Source organism: Notolepis coatsorum, assembly GCF_963971535.1.
Source record: "Notolepis coatsorum genome assembly, chromosome: 4".
Classification (NCBI taxonomy): domain Eukaryota; kingdom Metazoa; phylum Chordata; class Actinopteri; order Aulopiformes; family Paralepididae; genus Notolepis; species Notolepis coatsorum.
Window position 1 is genome coordinate 154,603,663 of NC_140168.1, and position 27,052 is coordinate 154,630,714.

The 27,052-nt window shown below is 45.5% G+C and overlaps 1 protein-coding gene across 1 annotated transcript in view; it reads left to right on the forward strand.

The window, feature by feature from the left end:
• The window catches only part of cntnap3 (contactin associated protein family member 3), a gene marked incomplete at both ends in the record, with an annotated part of 430,462 nt that overhangs the window by 253,926 nt on the left and 149,484 nt on the right, over positions 1–27,052 (forward strand). Inside the window, one exon of the mRNA XM_084312145.1 lies at positions 23,229–23,429. Coding sequence (XP_084168271.1) covers positions 23,229–23,429 — 201 coding nt within the window. The remainder of the gene's footprint in view (positions 1–23,228; positions 23,430–27,052) is intronic.

Below are 27,052 nucleotides of genomic sequence, written 5' to 3' on the forward strand. Positions count from 1 at the left end.
CACACACAAATGCTACAGTTATTATGACACATTTTACAAAGAAAGTCTTGTATGAACTACCAGTAATATAAATAATATTAACAACAAAAATGTGTTCCATCTTCATGTCAGATGATTTTCAAAAAGGAAAATGTACTACGCCTCTGTCGTCTACTCTAAGCCATCCTAGGTTGTCAAAGTGGGCAGGGGTGAGGTGGGTTCTAGACCCATGTTACTGACCAGACACTCTATATCAGTGATGTCTGTTTACTGCAGAGTGGAGGGACTGGGAGACTATGAGCTTCAATGTTTTGAGAGGATAATGTCTTGTATGAACTACCAGTAATATAAATAATATTAACAACAAAAATGTGTTCCATCTTCATGTCAGATGATTTTCAAAAAGGAAAATGTACTACGCCTCTGTCGTCTACTCTAAGCCATCCTAGGTTGTCAAAGTGGGCAGGGGTGAGGTGGGTTCTAGATACATTGTTACTGACCAGACACTCTATATCAGTGATGTCTGTTTACTGCAGAGTGGAGGGACTGGGAGACTATGAGCTTCAATGTTTTGAGAGGATAATGTCTTGTATGAACTACCAGTAATATAAATAATATTAACAACAAAAATGTGTTCCATCTTCATGTCAGATGATTTTCAAAAAGGAAAATGTACTACGCCTCTGTCGTCTACTCTAAGCCATCCTAGGTTGTCAAAGTGGGCAGACGTGAGGTGGGTTCTCGGAGTCAGGTCAAGCAGTAGTCTGACTAGTTTGTTTTGAGATGTTTGTAATTTGGACTAACAAAATAATAAACAGAGTATAAATTAATAATTCGCCACTTAAATTCTATGTAAGGAGTATGACTTAACCCCTTACATTATAGTGAACCTCCTGAGCACCCTCCATCTCCAGATCCGGCAGCCACGGACCCCAACCCGGAGGGCCCACAGTCCGGTGCCCCCGCGAGCCAAAGCACCACGCCTCTTTGATGTCTCGACCCGCAGAGACCCCGAACCGCGGCCGGCCCGAGCCCACAACCACCAGATCCACAGCCAGAGAGACCCGAAACATATATAATTAAATATATAAGCAAAAACTAAATCAAATACAAAAAAACAAAAATAACAGACATGAACACTCGCTCGTTCGACCCCTCACCCCCCCCCCCCCCCCTCTCACCCCAGGACCCCAATGTGAGACATTCATATAATACCTTATTCAGTACTCAAATTCCAAATTCATATGCGTTCTTTTAACTTTTCCACCGCAGCCAACCAGATTGCGATATTGGCTTCATTAACACCTATGACACGTGCAGTGGAAATCTCTAGATAAATAACATCAAGATAGGTGAGAATCCATACCTTTGGACATATCTGGTTGTATCCAGCGTGAAGCAACAACTTTTTGGCAGCCATAAGGCCGGCCAAAATGAGTCTCTTTACATGTACAGAGGTTGGCAATTGAGAAACATCATTTAACAATAATACAGAAGGCAAGGTCGGTATTGTAAGATCCTGATCAAACTGGCCAGTATCACGTCTTCATCTGTTTTGGCTCTCCATCCAATTCCTCTGCGTTGTGTCATTTTAATGGTCCTGACGTCTACGACACTGGCTGATAAGATCCTATCTCTCCCGTTAGTGCAATCCATAAACCATACTAATTCTCCACCTCCGTAAGAATTCGACACTTCGACACCGTGAAATACCTTATGAGGAAAAGCGTTGTTTTATTGCTATAAACAGAACCTCATAATCAGATGTTATCAGATGTTATCAAATTGTATCGTCCTTGAAGAGTCTATTCTAATGATCTTTCGGTGTGTTCGTCTATCGTCCTTTTGTTAGTCAGTCCAATAGTGTTCAGGCCTGGGCCCTCATTCATCAACGTGTTCTACGCACAGATTTGTGCTTACCCTGTGCGTACGATCATTTCTAAGCAAAGAGTGGGATTCATCAATTTCAACTTGAACTTGACTCCGTGCTTACGTCTACGCACAGGTCAGACCATGCGTACCTGGCGCCCAGTGGTAGAATATATTATTACAACAAGGAAATGAGCTTCTGTGCATAATAACACTGGCATGTTCTGTACGAACCGTAGTTCATTATAGTTAATTGTAAAATAGCAACAGTAGTGTAATTATGGTCAAAACCCTATAAATAGCATTTGGAATAATAGATCTTTCTCTCAGAATGAATGCAGCATGGTTTATATAGCGTTATCGGAATATACAGGGTGTAGGCTACTGACTGACTGCGCTCCGCGTAGCTTGATTGATTGATTGATTGAAAAGTTTATTAACAGATTGCAGAATGGGTACAGTACAGTACAGCTCAGTACATACAATTGTTAATTGGGGATGCAGACCAGAGAAAGACTTTCGTCTTGTTTACATCAGGGTCCCCCATTTTCAATTCATCATAAATCATAAAGCTCAACTCGTTATTATTTTGCGCAGACCGCAGAAACACGGGAACGTTTTCATTATATTTAAAAGGCTTTACGTTAAACGAAACAAGTGGAATTTCGAAGCTGTAAGCAGAATACAAGTCATATGAATATAGTGTTCTTCCCCCTTTTTGCTGTATAAGAAAGAATAGAAAACGCATTGCAATGACACCAGATAGTGGACAGACTATGGGATTCAAGTTCGCGTTTTTGTTGATCATAGGCATGCTGTCAGAGTATGATATCTTAATCAAACATTCTAGAACATTTGTCGTCACAGATCATGTCCTAATAGAACATAGGCTATGGCATGGATCGTGATATTGTGTGGACTGTTATTAATGTACCGGTACCACGGTCCATTGTGACAACAGCCTTGTGAGTCCCGCACACAAACATGATGGAATTCAAGTTCATGTATTGAAAGGCAGGCTACATCATACATGCAGTGAGATTCATTGTTCTTGTATATGCTCTCGTATTATTGTTTATATAGGCTACCCAATACTGACATCAAAATAGATTGTAGTATGCCTCTAGAAATCATATGCAGCAGGTAGAAAATTGACGGGAGATCCATCGCGATTTGGAATAAAATTGAGGAGAACTTTAATCCCTGGGTATTAATCAAACAACACGGCAGTCATATTCCAGCGCGGTATTTATTAGTGTTTGCGCTGCCCAGGCAGCAATGGTTAATAGATATCATATCCGACATCACCGTAAATGTACACGTCTGTCAGCCTGTCTCATGACACGCTTCCCTCGGCTTAGTCCATTTTTCCACATTTCATGGGTGTATTCCATTACCGTATATGGTTAATCGGGGCGTTTCTGGTATGCAAATACGTGAAAGTGTGCACGAGCCTCGGCGCAGAGCCAAGGTGGGATTCATCATGACAGGTGTGCGTAGAGCCTGCGTACGCACGTGTGATGAATCCCGACTTCCCTGTGCGTACACTGGTTCTACATTCCGTGCTTACGTGTGGAAATAGAACATGTTCTACGCACACATTGATGAATGAGGGCCCTGGTCTTTAGCCTAACCCTCCTCGCGTTAGCCGGAGCTAATGATGATGTGGCATTCTTCCTCCCCCCCCCCCCCTCTCAATGAGAGGAGAGAGTGTCTTCTGTGTGATCTCAGTCCTACTCGCTCTTGGTCAGATTCTAGTCTCCCCTACACCCGGAAACACCGTTCGACTTATAGATCCTCGCCGTAGCAACGATAGCCCACCCCTTTCTGGTTGTCATGTGCCGTGTTGTCATGACAACTGCGTTAATAACCTTTACACACATTTCACGTTTCATTAAGATGAACCTCTCTCCCTCCTGCTCTGGGAGACACTCGCTCTTATCTCAGATGTTCTTACAAGGAATGTCAACAAACATTCTCTCGCTGGCAGTGTGCCTCACAACAAACACCCTGCTCTACTGTACCACCGTCTCCTGCTTCCACCGTCCGCATGCACTTCGACCTCTCTGACCCGGCACCGTTTTAGCTGTGGTCACTCCCCCCAATCTATACATCACATACATTGAAAAAGCACCCCAAATCCTTCATTCCCCCCTTTGATTCTTAATCAACCTTCAGAATCAACAGACTACTTGGTTTTTCAATTAATTATACACAAAAATAGACTCATAACAATTAGAGCCCCGCCGTCTGCTGTTCCATTACCCGCTTCACACCCTAACCAGAAAGGATCAACAACGGTCAGGGAGGAGAGAGAGAGAGAGAGACAGAGAAAAACACAGATTGCAACTTTTCAAACGACACACCTAAACCCTTCGGCCCCCCTATTAGGTACCCCCCACCTCCAAATCAGAGCGCTCCCTTCCCTCTTACAGTACACCTCCCATCTTGGGCCGGTCCCGTCTCCTAGGGCAAGGGCCCCTTTCAGTGACGGCTCCTTTCCTGAGCTGGTCCCCCCTCCAGGGCGCGGTCCCCTAGGCAAAAATGTCTCCCCTGGTCTGCTACTGCTCAGTGTCTCTGGCTGTCCTCTCCACATCTGCTCCTCCACCGCCGCCGTCTCCTCTCTCTCGTCGTGGATGATCTGTGTACCAGGCTACGGTGCCTGGCCCCTGCTGCTTCCTCCTCCTCCAGTCTGTCTCCTGGTCGTCTCCACCGCTGTCGGTGTGTTCCCCCGCTGAAAGCAGAAACACAACACCGGCAGTCGTCTGTACATTCAACTTCCCTTGTTTTGCTATTAGTCTACCACCTTCTCCACACCTATTATCCATCTTACAGGGCGGTTCCCTGTTTGTTGTCTTCCGGCGTGACACTTGCAGTTTCCGATACCCACTCCGCGCAACTCTTCATCCCAGTTTGACCCCCAGCGTGCGCCAGTTCTTCTGGTGACGTGTCTTCTGAAGACCCTGCCTATCTATTAGGTGTGAGAAGGCCCCACTGGAATTCAAACTCCCTCTTTATTCCATAATTAACCCATTCAAATAACTGCACCATCTCTGTCTATGCAATTCTTATTTAATCCATTGTATAATTAAACTCTATATATAATATTATTATTATAATAATAATCCACTCTCTGTGCTCATTAGATTCACTATTGGATCACTCCCCCACTCCGCCACTAGATGGTAGTACAGGCCTATATCTAAATATTCCCCTATGGGTAATGAAAACTCCCCAGCACTACCCCCTCTCCGCCACTAGGTGGCGACCTACTCCTCCTCTATTGTGGTTTAGTTGACGTGTCACTTCCTGGTTCTTATCTGTTATCTCCCCGTGGCTCACGGCCATCTTGTATCATCCTCCTCGTGGCCCCTTTTGCGGCCATCTCGTCTCGCTCATAATGGCTACTCTCTCAAACAAACAAACGCTGCCCTTCCTTCCAAGGCCTAAAAACACAGCTGTTTTTCCTCTCTTTCCTATCAGGGGACGCTTCTCCCGGACTAAACTCTTGCTTATCGGACATAATACACAGTTTAAGGTAAATTTCCGACCGACTTTCCTCCCGTCAAAACAAATTCCGGCCGTCTTGAGACCACAGCGACCAGTTTAAGGTGGGCCGTCTCAGGCGACAGTCTTGTCATAACAATCCCGCCATAACAGATTTCAGTCTGGTTCAGCACCCCCCGCTCTCCTCATCTCTCTCATTATGGCTCCTTCTGCCCTATTTTGCTTTCTTTCATCATCTATGACTGTTTTGGTTCCCTTTCAGATAACACCTTCGATTTTCAAAACAAAACTGTGCCGCTCTGCTCTGTCCCAAAACACACTATGGAGCTGGCATTCTCTCTGTGTCAAACTAATTACGTTTACGGATATACTATTGTTCGTTTTCTTATTGGCTTGTGAAGTTGTTGAGACTCACTTTATCTTTTCACCGTCAGTTGTTCTGGTCCATGGCGCTGTTTATCTCTCCGGCCTTGCTCGGCTCGCTCGCTGGGTCCATGGCGCTGGCCTTGCTCGCTCGCTGGCTTGGCTCACATCCATGGCTACCCCTTCACGCCTCGGCACTGCACACAGTCTCTTCCTTTCAAGCAACTTCAAAGCAAGCAATAATCCGGGTCACGGCACCAACTGTAAGATCCTGATCAAACTGGCCAGTATCACGTCTTCATCTGTTTTGGCTCTCCATCCAATTCCTCTGCGTTGTGTCATTTTAATGGTCCTGACGTCTACGACACTGGCTGATAAGATCCTTCAGTATGGTCAAAGAGAAAATCTCTGATAGCTGGGAGGTAACATTTTCCCAGAAGATCTCAACAGGAGGGCACTCCCAATACATATGCATATATGTTCCAATGGCACCATTTGGACACAAGGTACATCGAGAGTCAGGTCTGAGACCCATTAGGTTCAATCGCCTGGGGGTCAAATAAGTCCTATGAACAAAATGTAGATGAATCTGTTGGTGATCTGGGTTGCGTGATGATAGCCTAATATTTTCCCAGACTGCATCCCAATCAAAATCTATAACCGTATCTAGCGGTAGGTCCTTATATGAGGACATAAGTAAGTGGCGATAAAAGTCAGAGACGAAGCCTCTCGATGTCTCCCTGTCATAAAATAATTTGTGAAACCGGTGTCGCTCTAGTGGAACGTCCCATGGAACGCCATGAGCCTTCAGAGCTGCTCTCATTTGTAAATAAAAGAAAAAGGAGTTTCCGGGGAGATCATATCCGTTGGATAGATCCTGGAAAGATCGGAGACCAGAGTCATCAAAGATATCCCCCAATGTATGGATGCCTTTCCCTTCCCATCCAGGGTATCTAATGGGTTGTTGTCCAATAAGGAGTAAATTGTTATTGAATAGGGGGGAATGCGTGTGCCATTTATGGCGGTTAGTGCACGCTTTCTGGGTGTCACGCCAAATCTGGATCACATGTGTGATAAGAGGGCCAAATCGTAATTTGCATTGCTTAATTGAAATGTTGGTATACACAATATCCTGAAGTCTATAAGGGGTCACTATCTTCTCCTCCAATGGTCGTCAGGACACGGCTGCTTGAGCGTCAAACCAAGTGATGAGAGGTCTCAAAGAGTAAGCTTGAAAATAATATTTGAAGTCTGGAAATGCTAAACCCCCGTCGAGTTTACTCCTCTGTGCAGTGGATCTCTTTAAGCGTGGGCGTTTGTTGTTCCAGACAAATTTATATGCAGCAGAGTGCAGTTTTTGCCAGTAACCAACAGGAGGAGATAACGGTAGCATGGAGCTGATAAAGTTAATTCTGGGTAAAACATTCATTTGAATTATTGAGGCACAGGCCTGTAATGAGTTATTTAATTTGGACCACCTGTTAAAATCATTCGTAATCCTGTCACCCAAGCTGGAGTAGTTATACTTTACTGTCTGGTTAATAGTGGGGAATATTTCAATCCCAAGACACTTAAAGTGCTCTACCATGAGTATGTTTGCTGGGAGGATGGTTGCCTTCGCAGTCTCATTGAGTGGAAGGAAGGCTGATTTTGGCCAGTTGATCTTAAATCCAGATAGACTGCCAAAATTATCTATTACTTGGAGAAGATGAGGTAGAGAGACAGCAGGGTTCTGCATAAATAGGAGTACATCATCTGCGTATAAGCTGATATGGTGATGTGTGCCCTTAATTGACACAGGGGATATAATCTGGGATTGTTTTATGTACTGAGCAAGAGGTTCGAGTGATAAAGCAAAGAGTCCGGGACTAAGAGGACAACCCTGTCAAAGGCCTTCATCGCGTCTAAGTACATGACAGCCGTAGGGGTTGCGACATCCTTGCTGGCATCAATAACGTGCAGTAACCGTCTGATATTATCCGTGACCAGTCGGCCTCTTATAAAGCCAGTCTGATCAGGGTCAACCAGAGATGTCATATGCTTTTGAAGTCGGATGGCTAGCACCTTAGCATATAGCTTGAGATCGGCTCCGAGGAGACTTAAGGGTCTATAGCTGCCACATTCGGTGGGATCCTTATCTTTCTTGAGTAGGACAGATATAAGTGCCATATTGACATCCCTGGAAAAATTGCCCTCTTTGACTGAGTGTAAAATCATTGAAAGTAATAAGGGACAGAGTACATCCCAGAACGCAATATAGAGTTCTGGTGGAATGCCGTCCCAACCAGGAGCCTTGCCCCGCTGCATGTCAGCAATCGCCTCCCTGAGCTCATCTAGTGTGATAGGTTCAGCTAACCGTTTAGCGTCATCCTCTGAGATTTGTGGTAAGTTAATTTGACTAAGATAGTCCTCCAGCTTGGTATGATCATAGACCACTTCTGACTCGTACAGGTTGGAATAAAATGAGCAAAATGTATCATTGATTTTGTTGGGGTTGGTGGTTATCGCCCCCTCTTGGTTCTTAACACTTTGAATGCTCAGCAGGGGGCGCACATTTAGTGCTTGAATGCCCACCATCTGCTTCAATGTTAACGTTAATATCGCCTAATCTATGTTTTAAATTATGGCTATGTGTCTAATCTGCCCGTCGCATTATCAATGACCCATTTCCAGTCAACATTGTCGTAGCGGATTGTTTTATTATCGGTTCATTTCCGTTTTATAGCATTTTGAAAAGCCCTCGTTTTCACGAAAAAAATAAGAGATTCCATGATAATTGCCCTGTACTGTAATATTCTAGAACGTTGTAATTTTTCGGCCTATTTATGAATCGTTTTCAAATAAACTCTAGATTATTGATAGTATATATGTACGTGTGCACGCTGGTGCCGCATGCTGAAAATCGATTCTCTCAGTTCCTGATCGATCTTACAGTCAAACAGCCATATCACATTATAGGGGAAAAGCTTATATCTCCGTGAAAACGGGTCTGATTATCCTAAGACTGGTAAAATAGATTCCTTACCTGAGATCAGATGGTATCCAAATGGATTATTCCAATTCCTGATAGCCATTCCAAAAATCGATCCTTTTATTGATCCCACGCGTATACTGTAAAACACAGTAACCACGCTGTCCTGAGGGTCCAGCATGAAGCTGATCGGCCCCGGTTACATGCGTGAGAAGTAAAATGTGGAGTCCGGGTTTTTTTTTCTCATGCATTTTCATTGAGTCCAATCCAAAAGGGTGAATTACCATCTGGGAGACGATAGGGGACACTTTTTTCACATCTGAGCGCCTGGGGTGGCTGATTTACCAACGGTAGACTCGATTGATGAAATATGAATTCAGATCACTAATAAAAAAATAAAACGAGAAAAAACGAATATTCTCGTTATGGGCATTCAACCCGCGGGGGGTAAACCCGAGAATATTCGTTATGGGCATTCAAATTGTTAATGGCAGGGATATCCGCAAATTGTTCACTGGCCCGTATCTTCATAGCTAGCAGGTGACTAGGTCTAGAGCCATGAAAGTAGTAGTGTTGTCTTGTTCTGTGCATTTGAAATTCAGACTGTTGTCTTAAAATGGAGTTAATCTCCTTTTTCACCACTGTAACTGAGGGGTACAATTCCCTGACTGTATTACTAGATATGATACTTACTACCACTACCTTTGTACTTAATATTCGGCCACCCAGTACACGGCATAAATATATTATGATGAACACTGTCACGTAGATGAAACGGATCCAACACAAATGTACGAATTAGAAATAGGTCTTTATTTCTACACAGCGATGGTGTGTAGAGCAAGCACTTAATCAAATCAATCACATTTATGAATGGAAATTAGTATGCACTTTTATGGCAAGAGTATTCGTCGGTATATCAATAGAGAATGTCCAATCTCTGAAGGCGCAGGTGGTACATATACGACCTGGAATAGTTTAAGGGATAACAGCAATGATACTTTAATGATTATATACTGGATACACTAGGGGGGGTTAATCCGGTCGCTTGTAAGCCGACAGGAGTAGGAAGGGGGGGGGGGGTAGAATCCGGCTGCCTCATCCGGCCAAGGGTATCCCAGGTGAACCCACTGTAGTGCCGTTCAATGCGCCGGCGATCCCTGGACCACAGATGAAAGCAGGTGGACTCTTTGTGGGCCGGCTCTCTCCGGTCCACGGGGGAGAGACGTGAAGCGACCTCGTCTTGCAGAGCGTCTCCTCACCTTGCGTCCTCTCCAGGGGGGGGGTTTCAACACACGGCAGTGTCGGGGGTCTTTATCCATGGAATAATCAACGTGTACAAAGCATAATCCGTGCCTGGGAAGGCGGGCTGTCGTCGGTAGAATAATCCGGTATACAGGTCCACTCGCTCGTCGGCTCTGGGGCTCCTCGGGTGCAGCTTCACGTGGGGTCAACCACCCTGGATAAGCAGCCAGTTCTCTGCCCGAAACAATGGGGTACTGACTACGGTAGTATTCTCACCGCACGAAGCACTATATATTAACAGACTATTATTAGCTTAATAGACTACGTCCAACTCGACGATATAGTGCCAAATATGACTATTCAAATATTAATATACACGATGTCTCAATACCGATGGTAGGCGAACTTGGCCTTACTCCCACACGTGGCGTCGCGGGGAGGCTTTACGTCTGTGACTCTATTGGAGGGTAAGAAACTGGACTGAAAAGAAAGTCCTACTTTAGTAGCGCAGTATATATACGCACTATGAACAAATAGTCCCATTAGTGGTGCGGTAGCCAGATTCCTACGCGGAACTAGGACTTGTTCGTACATGTGGAGCGGTACGTTTGAACTGGGTCTGAGGGGTATGGCAGCCTGGCACCAAGGTCTCGACCAATAGTAGAATGGAGACTATTATGGGATGTTCAGTAGGCTAGAATGGATATTCAATGCATATTGTACAAGGAATATACAAGGGATATCAGGGAATATTAGAGAATATACAAATACAATTAAATATATATATATAAATAAATATATATATTCGGTTTAATCTGGCCCTTCACAACAGCCACCCCCTGATTGGTCCCAGACCTAATCAGTTAAACAGAGACAGATTAATCGCGTTGTCTATTTACACATAAGGGTTTGCTGTAGGGGTCAGTCAACTTCACAAAGTCATAGGGTTATAGGGTCATGGTCATCATCGATTGTGTCTGGGAGTCGGGGCAGTTCTATGAGCCTCGCCACGGGACGGGTGTAAGTGCGACCCTGGACGAGCACTTCAGCTGCTCGGACCTTGCCGTCGGCACCGGTGATCACTTTGCTTACGCGGCCGGCCGGCCACATAGCTCTGGGCAGTGATTGATCAATAATCATGACGACTGTTCCTTCTGTCAAATTGTCTCTCTCCTTTACCCACTTCTGGCGGGTCTGTAGAGACGGTAGGTAGTGCAGTAGGAAACTGCTCCACAACTTGTCGGCTAATACTTGGCTGTACCTCCACATTCGTCGGCCGTTCGCTTCTTCAGGCCGGTACATTGTCTGGGGTAATGCAGGATCTAGCCGCCCCATCAGGAGTGTGTTGGGGTCTGCGGGGATAACAGTGCTCAATCCACAGAACTCAGGCTTCTTATTCTCAGCCTCCTCCTGACTGGCTTCCCTCGGGATAGGCATGGGCCACTGTCCTTCCGGGAGTCTTAGGAATGCGGGGCCGTCACTGTAGACATTGCGACGGGTGAGGTCATCCAGGGGCATCCCCCGGGTGATGACGTCAGCTGGGTTCTGTTTTGTATCAACGTAGCGCCACTCTGTTTCTCCGGTTAACTCTTCGGTTAAGTCTTGAATCTCGGTGACTCTGACTCCCACGAAGACTTTGTACTTGCATGAGTCCGATTTGATCCAGGCGAGTACCGTCGTGGAATCTGACCACAGGATTGTTCTAGACACCGGTATGGTGAGCTCACGTTGGATGAGCGTGGCTAGGTGCGCTCCGGCTAGGGCTGCGCAGAGCTCTAGACGTGAGATAGATTGTTGCTTGCGTGGGGCTATTCTCGAGCGGGCGAGGATAAATGCTGTGTAGATCTCTCCCCCCTTCTCTTGGGCCCGCAAGTAGGCTACTGATCCGTATGCGACCTCTGAGGCGTCACTGAAGACGTGTAAGTCCATTTTACATGTCTCTGGCCTCACCGTGGGTGGGAAGTAGCTTCGGCGCATATTAACGCCTGGGAGTGAGTGGAGCTCCATCTCCCACTCTCTCCAGGTGGATGCAAGGTGTGCGGGAATGGGGTCGTCCCAGCCCTGGTCCTTGTCCCACAATGCTCGTACAATCATTTTTGCCCTGGTGGTGTACGGTAGAATACATCCTAGCGGGTCATATTGTCGGGCGAGTGTTGTGTACACACTCCGTCTGGTGGTCGGCGCCGCCGCCGGCCTTCCCTGCTCCGTAGTCAGGGGCTTGTGTCTGTAGTGAAGCGAATCTGTTTTGAATCGCCACACCAATCCCAGGGTCATCTCCTGGGCTTCTCCCGGGATTGTAGCCATCCAGGTCTCGCTGCTGGCTGCCTTGTCCTCGGAGGAGAGGCTGCGCAGTACTTGCGGATCGCTGCTGGCCCACTGCCTGAGATCAAAGCCGCCTTTGATCAATGAGGCGCGGAGTTTAATCAGGAGAGCCTCGGCTTCTTCCTGGGTTGAAAGGCTTTGTAGACAGTTGTCTACGTAGAAGCTGTTCTTTACGCTGTGTCGGACCTCTTCGTCCGCTGCTGGGTCCTCTGCTACATGTTTCTGTAGTGCAAATGTAGCACAGCAGGGGCTGCACGTCGTTCCGAAGGGGAGGACTTCCCATTGGTAGATGGCTGGGTGCTCATCTCCTGGCTTCTCTCTCCATAGGAACCGTAACAGGGGCTTGTCCGCCTCTACTAATCTCACCTGCAGGAACATTCCTTTAATGTCCCCGCTGATGGCCACCTTTTCCTGGCGGAAGCGGAGTAGAACGCCGAGTAGGGAGGGGCCGAGTGTGGGACCGGGCAGTAACTCTTTATTCAGATTTTGGGATCCGATCTGGTAGCTGCAGTTAAATACTATGCGGTCTTTACCGTTGTGATGGACCTTGTGGTGAGGCACGTACCACGATTCGGTGGTCTGGTCAGCCTCTTTAATGTCCATCTTTGTGACGTGTCCCGCTGTGATGAGCTTCTCAATCTCAGCGCGGTATACACTCTCTTGGGCGGGGTTCTTGGCTAAGCGCCGCTCCGTGTTCAGCAGGTACCGTTCTGTGGCGTCTGTCTTGGCGTGGAAAGTAGGCATTCCTTCTCGCCGCAGGAGTGGCGTGGCGTATCTCAACACGCCGTTGACCGGGACTCTCTTGGTCCCTGTCTCGAGGAGGTGAATGGCGTAAATGTCATCTTTAGAGCGAATGTCTTTCTTTCCGTTCTTAAAGGGCATTTGTTCCAAGGTCCATAGCCGCTCTACGTGTTGCAGGAGTGCGGTTTCTCCCTCTGTGACTCGGGAGTGGAGACATCTAGTGGCTGTACTTCGGTTGAGAGATTTGGCGAGCGGGCCTTGGAGAGTCCATCCCAAACGGGTCTCGACTGCTGCAGGACAGCCTCGGGGTCCGGTATGAACCCGGTCTATCGGGACAATGAGGTCTGCATGGTCGGAGCCTATCAACAGGGTCGGCATAGCATTGTCTATGAGCGGGATCGGTAACTTGCGCAGATGTACATATTTCTCCATCAGCTTGGCGACGGGGTATGTGTACCGCGACAGTCCTATTTCTTGGCTGGTGAAAGCGTCTGTAATCTGGTACCGTCGCTCAGGCTGGCCGCTTGCTGCGATAGAGAATGAGACATTCTCGCCCTTTATCGTCTTCAAATCTCGTCTTATTGTCCGAATTGTCATTTGGGTTTCGCTTCCCCGCAGCCCTAGCTGGGCCGCAGCGGAGGCGAGCAGCAGGGTCTTCTCTGACCCGTCATCGAGGACGGCGTAAGTGTCCAGGACTTTATTCTGGTAGCTTAGTGTCACACGCACTACTTTTAGGAGTACTCGGGCTCCACTGCTGCTGGCGGGATCGATGTACATGACGCTCGCTTTGCTGCTGGATGGTGCGGGTGAAGGGCGCCGTCTGTTACTGTCGTGAAGTATGTCCAGATGGGCTCCATCGCACTTTGTGCACCTTTTCTTTAAGCGGCATTCGGCTGCCATGTGTGAGCGCGCACAGCGAAAACAGCGCTTGTTGGACTTTATCCATTGACTTGCTTCCTCCGCGTTCAGCTTGGGGAAGGAGTCACATTGCGCTAGCCAGTGTTCTTTCTCACAGTAGGGGCACACTATCTTCCACTTCTCCGTTCTGGAGGGGGTACTGTGGCTCCTGCTGCTCGGTACTGACTCCGATTGGTGCATCACAGTCACCGATCTTCTTCCATCATTTAGTCGTCTGGTTCCTTCTCTGGAGCCAGGGGTGCTCCGTCCGAATGTATCTAGCCGTAGGCTGCTGACTTCTCTCGCCAGGAAGTCTGCTAGATCGAGGAGGTTCGGTTCGGGGCCATTCGGGTCTCGGTGGTCCCTCTGTCGCCTAAAACGCTCCTGTCGAGCGGGCGGCAGCTTCTCCAAGATCCTTTCCACATTTGAGTTGGCGTAAAGTTCATGCCTCCCCTTCTCTCTCTGCGCTCCCAACATCCCTACCAGGGACTGCACTCTGATGGACAGGTCGTCCAGTGCTCGATTGTCTATTGCTGGGGGTAAGCGGTCGATGTGTCGGATCTCCTGGATCACGTAATCCCATATGCGCCCATACCTCTGGTCCAATGCTACCAGCGCTGCTGTGTATGGGGTGGTGGAAGTCGCGTAGGCGAGCGCTATATTATGTGCGCGGGGTACCTTTAAGTGCTTCAGTAGGATGGCGTATTTATGGCGTTCATCCAATACATCCACCAACATGGTCTCCAGACACATGCAGAGTTCTGTATACTGGGCCCGGTTCTCTTGGGTGAAGTCGGGTACCATAGGCGTGCCAATGTATGACGCTGACTGTGGATACATCGGCGAGCGTTGGGGGAGAGGCCTACTAGGCGAGTCTCCTCCCGCTCCTTGGTATGGGCTGGTACCGGCAGTGTACCATGGCCCGCTTGTCCAGGTGCTGTTCCTCGGTGCGGGTCGTGCGTCGTGCTCACCCGTGTATAGAGTCGGGGGTCTGTAGCGCAGCTCCGCGGGAGTATAGCCTGGGCTGTACCGGACCTCCTGGTCCGGTAGAGTACTGTGCTGTCGTCGGGCGTGGTTCTCCTCCTCTTCCTCTTCGTCTTCAGTTAGGTCATCCAGTGCTTGTAGTCTCTGGTTTAGCCTCTCCACAGGATATGCTGCTCCTTCCCGGTTGCTAGGTCTCGCTTGGACCGGTGGGGGGAGGTGGTCTGTGGGGGGTATAGACCTCGTCTGTTGGTCAAGTTCAGGGTTGTTTACTCGGCTAGGGGATGCCGCCCTGGAGGTGTGTCTAGACGAGTTCCTGGAGCCTCTGGCGGAGGGAGAGGGTGTTGTCCGTCTGATCAGCTGTTCTATTAGTTGCGCTTGCTGTCTGTCGCGCTCTGCGTCCCGTAGAGCACCAGCAGCTGCTCGCTGGCTGTCTGCTCGGTCTCGGGCCACATTCTCTTCTCTCTGAATGCGTCTTAGTTCTAGACGTATATGCTCTTCTTCGCTCCGCTGCTGGATCTGCAGTCGGTCGCGTTCAGCAGCGGCGTTCAGGCTGATGAGGAAGGCCTGCTGTAGGGTCCTCTCTGCCTCGCTGGGGGAAGGCGGTTGTATAGGGGAGCCTTCCCTCAGGGGAACACCTTGCGGAGCCTCGGAGCTCTATCTCCACGGTGCTCTCCCCGTCTTCTTCCGTGCCGAGTTCTCTCTCGGTAGCGTTGTATTCCTCCCGGGACTCATCGGGGACTACTTCTTCAGTACTGGCGGGGTGTGAAGTCATGTCTGGTTCCCACTGGTCCCCACCGTGAACTTGGTCAGTTACATTAGAACCCGTAGGGGCCTCTATGGTCGGGGTAGTCTGGGCGTTGGGGTTAGACATACTTTTACTTTCTAGTTTTACCGCGTTTACTGTTAGTAGAAGACTAGGTTGTTGACTGACAGCGTAAGCCTCTAAGTACTGAGGGAGCCGTCGTTCGCGCTGCGGGCGTTGGTTAGGAGGATCGTTTCGTGGAGTGTTCATCATAGGCCATTTCAATATTAATAACACTATATTAATATTACACTAATTACCATCCGGCTCGAAGGACCAATTGTAACTGAGGGGTACAATTCCCTGACTGTATTACTAGATATGATACTTACTACCACTACCTTTGTACTTAATATTCGGCCACCCAGTACACGGCATAAATATATTATGATGAACACTGTCACGTAGATGAAACGGATCCAACACAAATGTACGAATTAGAAATAGGTCTTTATTTCTACACAGCGATGGTGTGTAGAGCAAGCACTTAATCAAATCAATCACATTTATGAATGGAAATTAGTATGCACTTTTATGGCAAGAGTATTCGTCGGTATATCAATAGAGAATGTCCAATCTCTGAAGGCGCAGGTGGTACATATACGACCTGGAATAGTTTAAGGGATAACAGCAATGATACTTTAATGATTATAATAATAATAATAATGGATTGGATTTATATAGGGCAAGGCACCTTGGTTGAGAAATGCAGGCTTCAGTCTATGTGTTGTTTAGTCTATCTGTTCAGTCCTGTTTCAACTGGATACACTAGGGGGGGTTAATCCGGTCGCTTGTAAGCCGACAGGAGTAGGAAGGGGGGGGGGGGGTAGAATCCGGCTGCCTCATCCGGCCAAGGGTATCCCAGGTGAACCCACTGTAGTGCCGTTCAATGCGCCGGCGATCCCTGGACCACAGATGAAAGCAGGTGGACTCTTTGTGGGCCGGCTCTCTCCGGTCCACGGGGGAGAGACGTGAAGCGACCTCGTCTTGCAGAGCGTCTCCTCACCTTGCGTCCTCTCCAGGGGGGGGGGTTTCAACACACGGCAGTGTCGGGGGTCTTTATCCATGGAATAATCAACGTGTACAAAGCATAATCCGTGCCTGGGAAGGCGGGCTGTCGTCGGTAGAATAATCCGGTATACAGGTCCACTCGCTCGTCGGCTCTGGGGCTCCTCGGGTGCAGCTTCACGTGGGGTCAACCACCCTGGATAAGCAGCCAGTTCTCTGCCCGAAACAATGGGGTACTGACTACGGTAGTATTCTCACCGCACGAAGCACTATATATTAACAGACTATTATTAGCTTAATAGACTACGTGCAACTCGACGATATAGTGCCAAATATGACTATTCAAATATTAATATACACGATGTCTCAATACCGATGGTAGGCGAACTTGGCCTTACTCCCACACGTGGCGTCGCGGGGAGGCTGTGACTCTATTGGAGGGTAAGAAACTGGACTGAAAAGAAAGTCCTACTTTAGTAGCGCAGTATATATACGCACTATGAACAAATAGTCCCATTAGTGGTGCGGTAGCCAGATTCCTACGCGGAACTAGGACTTGTTCGTACATGTGGAGCGGTACGTTTGAACTGGGTCTGAGGGGTATGGCAGCCTGGCACCAAGGTCTCGACCAATAGTAGAATGGAGACTATTATGGGATGTTCAGTAGGCTAGAATGGATATTCAATGCATATTGTACAAGGAATATACAAGGGATATCAGGGAATATTAGAGAATATACAAATACAATTAAATATATATATATAAATAAATATATATATTCGGTTTAATCTGGCCCTTCACAACAACCACCTTAATTTGGAGCTCCAGTCGACTATAGTAGCTGTGCTGCATAGAAGACCTCATTGTTTTATGAAGCTCTTCCAATTCTACCAACTTGGAGAGACAACCCTTGTGGAGATTGGAAGCAAATAGAGTGGTGTTACTTCTAATAAACCCCTTAACCGAATTCCATAAAATTCTGGGGTCCTGTACCGATCCAGCATTAAACTGCAAGAATTCAATGAGCTTCTCCTTAAATTGTAGGTTGAATTCCTCGTTCTTCAGCAGCGTTGAGTTAAAGTGCCATCTAGGGGCACGGGACATTATTTTACTGAGTGAACCCTTAAGGAGGATGCATTTGTGGTCTGACAGTGCAATGGGCCTCAAGTCAACGTCAAAGCTATCGAATAGCCTAGAGGAAGAAAATCCATAATCAATTCTGGAAAAAGTTTTATGTCTCGCGGAGAAAAAAGAGTAGTCTTGCGCAGTTGGGTTGAGTAACTGCCACATATCAATAACCCCTGTGTCGTTAGACCAGGCACGTAGGGCCGCGGTCGCTTGCTTCTGATCGTGGGTTTCAGCATTACTAGACTTATCAATCAATGGATCCCAAATGGCATTGAAATCAGCACCCACTATAAATGAGTACTCAGGTAGTTTCAACATCTCTGTAGTGAGTACAGTATAAAAGTTAGCGTCATACACATTAGGGGCATAGGCGGCTATCAGAGCAATTTTCCTGTTAGAGTATTCCATCTTAGCAATAGTAATTCGACGTTCTGCATCAGACCACACGTCTAATAGTTTAATATTCAACTTTCGCTTAGCTACTATGGCTACTCCATGGGACTTAGTGCTAAAAGAAGAGCGCTTGCTTCTGATCGTGGGTTTCAGCATTACTGGACTTATCAATCAATGGATCCCAAATGGCATTGAAATCACCACCCACTATAAATGAGTACTCAGGTAGTTTCAACATCTCTGTAGTGAGTACAATATAAAAGTTAGCGTCATACACATTAGGGGCATAGGCGGCTATCAGAGCAATTTTCCTGTTAGAGTATTCCATCTTAGCAATAGTAATTCGACCTTCTGCATCAGACCACACGTCTAATAGTTTAATATTCAACTTTCGCTTAGCTACTATGGCTACTCCACGGGACTTAGTGCTAAAAGAAGAGGAGCTTATGTTATGATAAAATTTGTTTTTCAAGTCTTGCACTGTCAGCCATTAAAAGATGCGTTTCACTCAGCAAAGCCACATCCACCTCCTGCCTTTTCAACCATGTTAGTACACTTGTGCGTTTATGTGGAATATTAAGACCCCCTGTATTCCAGATCAAGATGTTTAAATTAGCCATAGTCCAACCAGGTTGCAGTATGACTGAACATGATTCCCTTGAAGTAGAGCACCACAACATATACATATCCCCACGCTAAGGTCCTGTTGGGCGAGAGCAAACACATAATAGAGCAAGCCACAAGAAATGAAAAACAAAAATCCCTGTATCCCCCCCTCCCCTCCCCCCATTCAAATATCTTGTCCAATGTCGATCAAACATCATTTGGCACTGTGACCGGGTCACAGCAACCACAACCACATTACGTAACTTAACCATACTAAAAATTGTATATTGTAACGATTTAGAAATAGGGGAACCCCCTTTCGCTCAACAGAGAGAATAAATCTATATAGAGCTCAGTGCATAGAACATTGTGCAGACGATAAAAGCACCTGAAACACAGTTCGTCCGAGTTAAACTTGAGTAAAGTGAAGTACTCATAACACATGTTGAAATAATACCACTATGGTAATAAACCTCGAGCATTACCGTGCTGCCATCGTTGAGGTAATGCAGCGTCGGTGGCGGCCATGTGCACTGCTGCACTGCTGTGACAAGAAAGAAAGTTAAAAGCATGCAGTCTCAGCAATGTTAGCTAGGAGAGTCTTGACCTGCCACCCGCAGACAGCTCGTTGCAAGGGGGTCACCCCCCTTGGTTGAATGGTTCATAAGCCCATACAGTCTGTTTGAGTGAAACTTGTGATATTAATTTCGCCCGGGCAGAGCTGGACAAAGATAATATACATAACAATCTAAACGCAGTTCAATGCATAGTTCGAGTGACAGACAATAAAAAAAAGAAACCGATACTCTAAGAATAAAGGACGTCTGAATTACATTTCAAATAGTCAATATTCATGCTCGTAACTGAGACAATACCGTATAGAGAAGTCGAATGTTACCGTTCTGAGGACTGAAAAATCTGCGGTCAGCTGTGTTTACAACAGTGCTAGCTTGGATAGCTAGCTGGTGTGCTAACAGCTCTCGTGCTCCAGATCCGTTATCTTGGTTAGCTGGTATGCTAGCAGCACACGTGTGGAGCCCTCTCCACTCTTCAGGGCCGCTAGCTTGGATAGCCAGCATGTTAGCAGGCCTCGTGTGAAGCCAGCCTCAAGTACCTGCTCTGGCCCCCCACTCTCCGTCGCTCGAGGTCTTCTCCACCGGGGGCGGTCTGTTCCTCTCAGTCGGGATGTTTGTATTGCTTTTCCGAATGAAGTCCTCCGCCTCGGATGGTGACTTGAATAGACGGTTGCACGACACCTCTCCTCTGCCCGTCTTCACCTTAAGAGTTACCGGGAACAAAAGGTACAGATGGGGGACTGGAAAACGAGGTCTCTCCCGCCGGTACCAAGCTTGGTGACACTATGTGAGGCGAGTTGACGGCTACTGACGCTGCACTTTTGTTGCAACCCCAGTTATCCCATGTCTGGATTATACATTGCAAAGTTCATCCTTCCTCTGCAGAGTGCATTCATCACTATTTTATTGCACTCTAAAAATTATTTTTTATCTATTCTATTCTACTATTTTATTGCACTGCACTATTTTACTCTGTCTATTTTATCTTACTATTTTTATTATTGTCTATTTAAAACTGAATAAACATAAAACCATAAACATAAAACCATAAACACTGCAGAGGAAGGATGGCAAAATGTTAGGTGTTAATATGATCAACTACTGTAGTATGAGACTAATCTGAATAATCTGCCCTCTACTTGCGCCTCTGGTAAAATGCATGTGCACATTTGAGCTGTAAATTATTTTATCCGTGCTATATTTAGGACTGGGTTGTGATCACTTTATGAAAACAAATTAATAAGTTGGCAGAAAGTCTTTTCTCAACACTCCGCCAACTAAGACGTTCATGCATTTGAACAACACTAGTCCTATATGAACAACCAAGAACGAGTCTTGCTGCCTTCTTTTGTACCACTTGTAACCTATTTAGCAACTGTTTTGAAGCAGAAGCCCACACTTTTTGTTTATGTGATCAGACGATGATAAAGTACTATTTTTGTATCACAAACAGTACTGTATTTGCAAATCTGGTATGTCATAAATGTATTGTTACTCTTCTTGCTGTCTTGTTTTGTACCATAGAAGAGATGGATGTTGACAATAAATCTATTTTAGTTACACTTAAATTTTATTGTGTATGTTTTTTTTGTAAGATAGTCTACTACACCATAACAATATTTACACAAAACATTTACTACACGCTGTAACACAAAGACAGTACACTGCAAACAATATATATAATATAATAATTATTATTTAATAATTAATATAATATAAAATATTTTCATATTTCAATCAGTGCAGCACATCAGAACAGATTGAGAGGCTAGTGGTGATGGGAAGGATTCTGCCATTGGGTGATGAATGGGCCTGTCTGATGTGGGAGATGAGGTCAAAGGACATGTCGTGACGCAGTTTGACAAGGGTGATAAATAGCTGATCTATGGGTGAGATTATGGTGGTCCTTGTCTTCTATGTGTGCAACAAAGAAAACAAGTGCTGAAGCACTGGCCAGGTAACACCTGTCATCATCTTTCTTTTTTCTCTGTTGGTCACCATCCTCCTTGGCTGCATCCCTCTCCTCTCTGAGAGACTGCATCTCGTCAAACAGACACTGCTCGGTGATGGGAGGTGTGGCTGCTTCCTCAACTTGGGCTGCTTCCTCAACTTGGATGTCTTGGCTGCAACGTTTACTGTAGGCCTCTTGTGGGGAGTCACTTTAAATGAAATAAAAACCATACTAATAAGAAACTGCAATTTAGGAACCCATTGATTTAGGCACATAACTGAAAACTAGATGAAATCACTTAGTAGTAGTATAGTATATAGTATACTAGTAGTAACATATAAAAATGAAAAAGGCATGTAGGCTACACTGAGAATGGACTATATGGCGAAGTAGCTAGCAGAGAGTTGTAGTATTATTATGTACACTGATACAGTTATAAAGACACTATAAGATAAGATAAGACCAGAGAAAGACTTTCGTCTTGTTTACATCAGGGTCCCCCATTTTCAATTCATAGTGATATATATTTTTGGTCATACACTTACAATATTTAGCAGCTGGGAAATACATTATTTGATGTATTCAGGGCCATTTCACATTGATCCTAGTTACACACAGTCCTCATATCCCTCCTAGTTACACACAGTCCTCATATCACTCCTAGTTACACAGTCCTCATATCCCTCCTAGTTACACACAGTCCTCATATCCCTCCTAGTTACACACAGTCCTCATATCACTCCTAGTTACACAGTTATCAAGTGTATACAGTATGAAACATTAGTATTAGCTATCACGTTAGCTACCGGTGTGTGGCTAGCTAACGTTAGCTCTTGGTGAGTTATAGTTATTTTGCACTTACGCCCCTCCACGAAATCCACTTCAGCCTCTTTTAGAATATCCTGTCTGTCTGGAACCTCAGGCAGCAGAAGATGAATGTGCATGGGTTTGTACGCTCGCTTTTCATCTGGGTAGCGGCTCTGAAGATCCTGTGTGCTCTCTCTATCTCGGGGTAGGCTAGCTTCGGGAACCACTTCGGTATCATTTTCTTGAGGAACTTAATCGGCACGTCCTCCTCCACTTCATCGGGTAACTCGTATATTCTAACATTGCATCTCCTGCCACGGCCCTCCAGATCTGCCGTCTTCATCTCACAGGCCCGCAGCTTGTCCTCTAAGGACGATATCACCATGGCGTTGGTATCAGCCACCTCCACGACTGCGGATAGGCTCTCCTCCACCACGGCTAACCGTGTATCTATGCTGGCTACCGCCTCCTGGAGCGCATCCACTCTGTCGGTTAGCTTAGCCACGATAGCCTCTATTTCCTCACAGAATATCGACCTAATGAGCTCCTTATCCACAGCGTTCAGCGTTCCCATCCTGGTCTGTGTCTGTTTAGACATGGTTCTAACGTAAAATCAAATCAAATGGTATAAAAATAAAAACGTAATCAGACTTAATATGGCTTGGTTGCTGAGTTCCGCAAAATCAGCCAGCCATGCGTTGCTGATCGGAACCGGAAGTCCCTCAATCTGGTAACTTTTTGAAGCTGTTACCTATATAAACTGTATTGTACAGTACTGTACTGTAACTGTATATAATAATGATGATACTAATAATGATGATACTAATAATAATAATAATAATAATAATAATAATAATAATAATAATAATAATAATAATAATAATAATAATAATAATAATAATAATAATAATAATAATAATAATAATAAATGTGATTTAGATAGTGCTTTCCTTGATCTTTAAGTATATTTACAGCAGTGAGACGAACACAACACAAACACACATGGATGGTCTCTCTCTCTCTCTCTCTCTCTCTCTCTCTCTCTCTCTCTCTCTCTCTCTCTCTCTCTCTCTCTCCCAGATGAGAACACATGGATGGTGATTGGGCACAACAACACAGAGCTGACCAGGATACGAGCCTCTCCGGGGGCCAATCAGCATTCAGCTCACTTTGACTATTCGTCTGAAGAGAAGCAGCTAACGGCCATCATCAGCCAATCAGAGCACTGTGAACAGGAACTGTCCTACCACTGCAGGAAGTCCCGCCTTCTCAACACACCAGGTAAGGCTTTGTTGATTAAGTCTATTGGTCTCCTGTGTGTCACACATAACTCAGGGCTGAGTTTTTCAATACGCACTGAGGTCAGCTTTGTTCCATTGACTTGCAGGCTCCCAGTTTGATCAAAGTCCATATTTTATGCATTCCCAAAGCTTAGACAGTGTCGTATATTCCTATATGAATATCTACTTTTAATTACAGCACAGTGAGGTTGCTAACTAGAGGAAGGGAAAGATCACAGTGTGATAGAAACATGGTCCTCATCTGGACTCCCAAAAATAGCCAGTAGAGAATAAGTTTGTATAGCCAGACAACTGGAAGCTATGGTCCAATACTTATTTATTTTGCAGAGCGGCCGAGAGTGGACAATGCATTAGTTACATACAGGAATTGTATTTCATTCAAATGACACATGAGTTGTACAAAAGGATTGATGAGGTAAATCACAATAGCCCTCACACGTTGGCTCTCTACATCAAAGACAGTATTGCACATACATATTAGTCATGTTATATTATGAAATAAGACCATAGTACTCCCTGTCACCACATGACTAAACCTGGGTCTACGATACTCTAGTTATCACAAAACAGGGATTATTCCATATACAGTTTTACTCACGTAGTGCAAAGGCGGACCATGGTCTATGGAGAGATGGAGACCAGTAAGACCCCCTGGGTTGTGTGTGTGGCGGGTCTCAGCTGGCCTGGCCTCTATCCTTACTGTTCCAATACTTATAGATTTCATGACCTCACTTATTCTTAACCTAGTTCCACCAATCACAAGTATCTTAAAAACAGGCAGTCCTCTGGTAAGGGCTATATGACCCAACATGTCCTGGTGTGTGGGTGCCTGTAGCAGCAGGGGGGGCGGTGGCCCCCTCCTTTTTGGACAGAGGGGGGTTTTGACTGTGGCCCCCTCCTTTTTGGTGTGTGGTTTTGTTTCACCGTTCCCCAACTGTCTTCAAGACTCCTTGTATGTGTCACAAACAGTTTTAGCATGAGGGGGCTTTTATGACCTGCCCCCGGTGTCTCCAACTGTTTCTTCTAAATACCGTTGAGTTAGTCGTTTTAACATGGGGGGTTTGCCTGAAGGCTCCCCAGAATGTCACACAACCCTGCTGCCTGCTACTGTTTGTTCCATCACTCTGAGAGTCCATGTAATGAACTATTTACCATAGATATTTTCAGTTTTCAGGGTTAATCTAACATTTTGATTATGAAATCTCAGTCAAGGGTACCACAATTCCTCCCTTTGACATTTTACTAATGTCATATTACAAGTACCTTGACTTGATTTCTATACATACTAGCCATACAATTTAACATAATAACAAAAATCATAAATTTTTAATTTTTCTCAATTTTTCTTCTCAATTTTTTCCATTCTTCTTTCGTACATCTCATCAATTCTGGCCTTCTTTTCTTCTTGTTTTCCCACATTTGCCCCTGACTATGATTCCCTCCCGGGAGTCCTGGTGACCCATTCATCCAGATCCCCATTTAACCTATTCTGCCTTAATGAAACAGTGTTTACCACTCTTTCATCAGGCCTTGTTCCTCTGGGCACTTTGAATATGCTAAAAACAATTAAAACAATTTAATCTAAACTTTACACATTAAAGTATAATCAATCACAATTTTTTAAAAACCCAATTTCCTTATGTTACAGAATCCGTTTACATGATCTGGGAGGGACAACAATATTAGTATCACAATATTTTCATTTTACATTCATTCTCTGAAATAATCTCTTCTTTCTGCTAATTTTTTCCTTAAGATAGTACAATCACATTTGCATAATCAATCAATTGCTTCCCACCTATCCTCCCCCCTTTTATGACACATATAATGGTCATAATCTTACCACCTCTCGTTTCCACAGCTCAGTCTGGCAGAGGAAAGCAGAATTTCAACGAAAATTTCTCTTCCACCTACTCTCCTCACTCTGGCCATAACCTCACTATGTGAATGCATCTTTACCTGACCCTGCGTTGTGTAATTTATCCGCCCTTTGTTTGCGCGTCCTACCAAATCAGTGTGCACAAAACAAAGCCCATCAGTACCTATTCAGTCTTGTCCCTGTCTCCTACAGTCCAATCACAACTCCACAACTCCCCAGAGAACCTTGTTCACACAGTTCCAGCTCAGCCCTCAGACTGGCTCCGCCCCCCCAGGCCAGGTCATATGCCCCAGGTCTAGTCATCTATTATCTCATGACAACCCGTCGTCAGACGACTCTTTTAGCGTGGACGTTCCTCCAAACTACATCTGTTCAGTTTTTACAACCTGGCCCCCCCCCTTTCATGGGGTCTGTATAGGCGGGGGTCTCCGTGTACAAGAATTCTCTCACCACAATTTGTAATTGACCACCATTGGACTGCAGAGTAACAGGGAAAAATGAAATCCTACGTTACCGCTCTAATGTAATGTATTCATGTCTCTCACACCGCCGATCTGCAATCCCCCTGCTTTACTGAGCTGTTGAAGAAACAAGCACAAAGCAAATCTTTTTACCCAATATGTCAACATACTTAATAAGGGAAGCCATTAATTCCATATGCAAATCGTGGTGGCATTACTTAACTGTCATCGATCTGTTCCAATGCATCCCAGCCTTCAACAGTCCTCTCCCGCCAAATCATGTAAAACAGTTTGGGAAAAACAAAAACCAAACAATTAACCAAATATTTAAATATATCACATCCTTCTACCACACGTCATGCAACCCCTATTCACATGAAATTACCATTCATACCTAAAACAGTAAATCAATGAAATCAACACGCTCCAAACGTCACATCAAAAGTTATCAGAAAGAAAATAAAAACCATGTTTCCAAAATCATCCATCTACCTCCTTTCATCAATTCTCACACACACCCTCAAACGGAACAGCATCCTGTCCCTGTGACTCGACACCTCTCAAGTCAGCACAGTCACCCCTACCGGTTCCATTCAAACACCTTTCACACAATCAAAGATTCAAATAGACATATGTACTGGGTGACAACCCATCCTAAAAGAAACAATATCCAAATGAAAGTAATAACACAAAACTCCTATCCTCCAATACTTCTGGATATGGTAACTTAGGTGAATAAAATCACTCAAACTCATATTGCTCTGCAAATGACTATGTGTATCTTAAATTCTAACCTGTCCTCCTATGTGTCCCTCGCTCAAATCACAGTTTCAAGCATCCACTGAAATCAAAACATGCAGACATGCACTCACACATACAAAAATTTAACTTAAATGAAAGCAGTGTATCTGTACCCAATCAAACATCACAATCCAACATCATCCACACATTCTGAGCACACCATAGTGGCTGTTACTTTAAACAAAACAAACTCTTTCATTCAAATGATATGAACTGAAATAAAAAATGACACCGCTCACTCCAACAGCATCTCAATCAGCCACCGTTTAACTCCATCGAAATCCCCACAAAGAAAAAACATTCACTCCTGCATCAAAACCCCTTTTATACAACATAATCTCTCAACCACACAAAATAACCAACACTCTCTCTCATCCTCAGCCACTCTAATCATTTCAACCTTGTCCTCTCCAACACACATCCTTCATATTATAAACAAATACTTTCACGCTGCTCCCACAC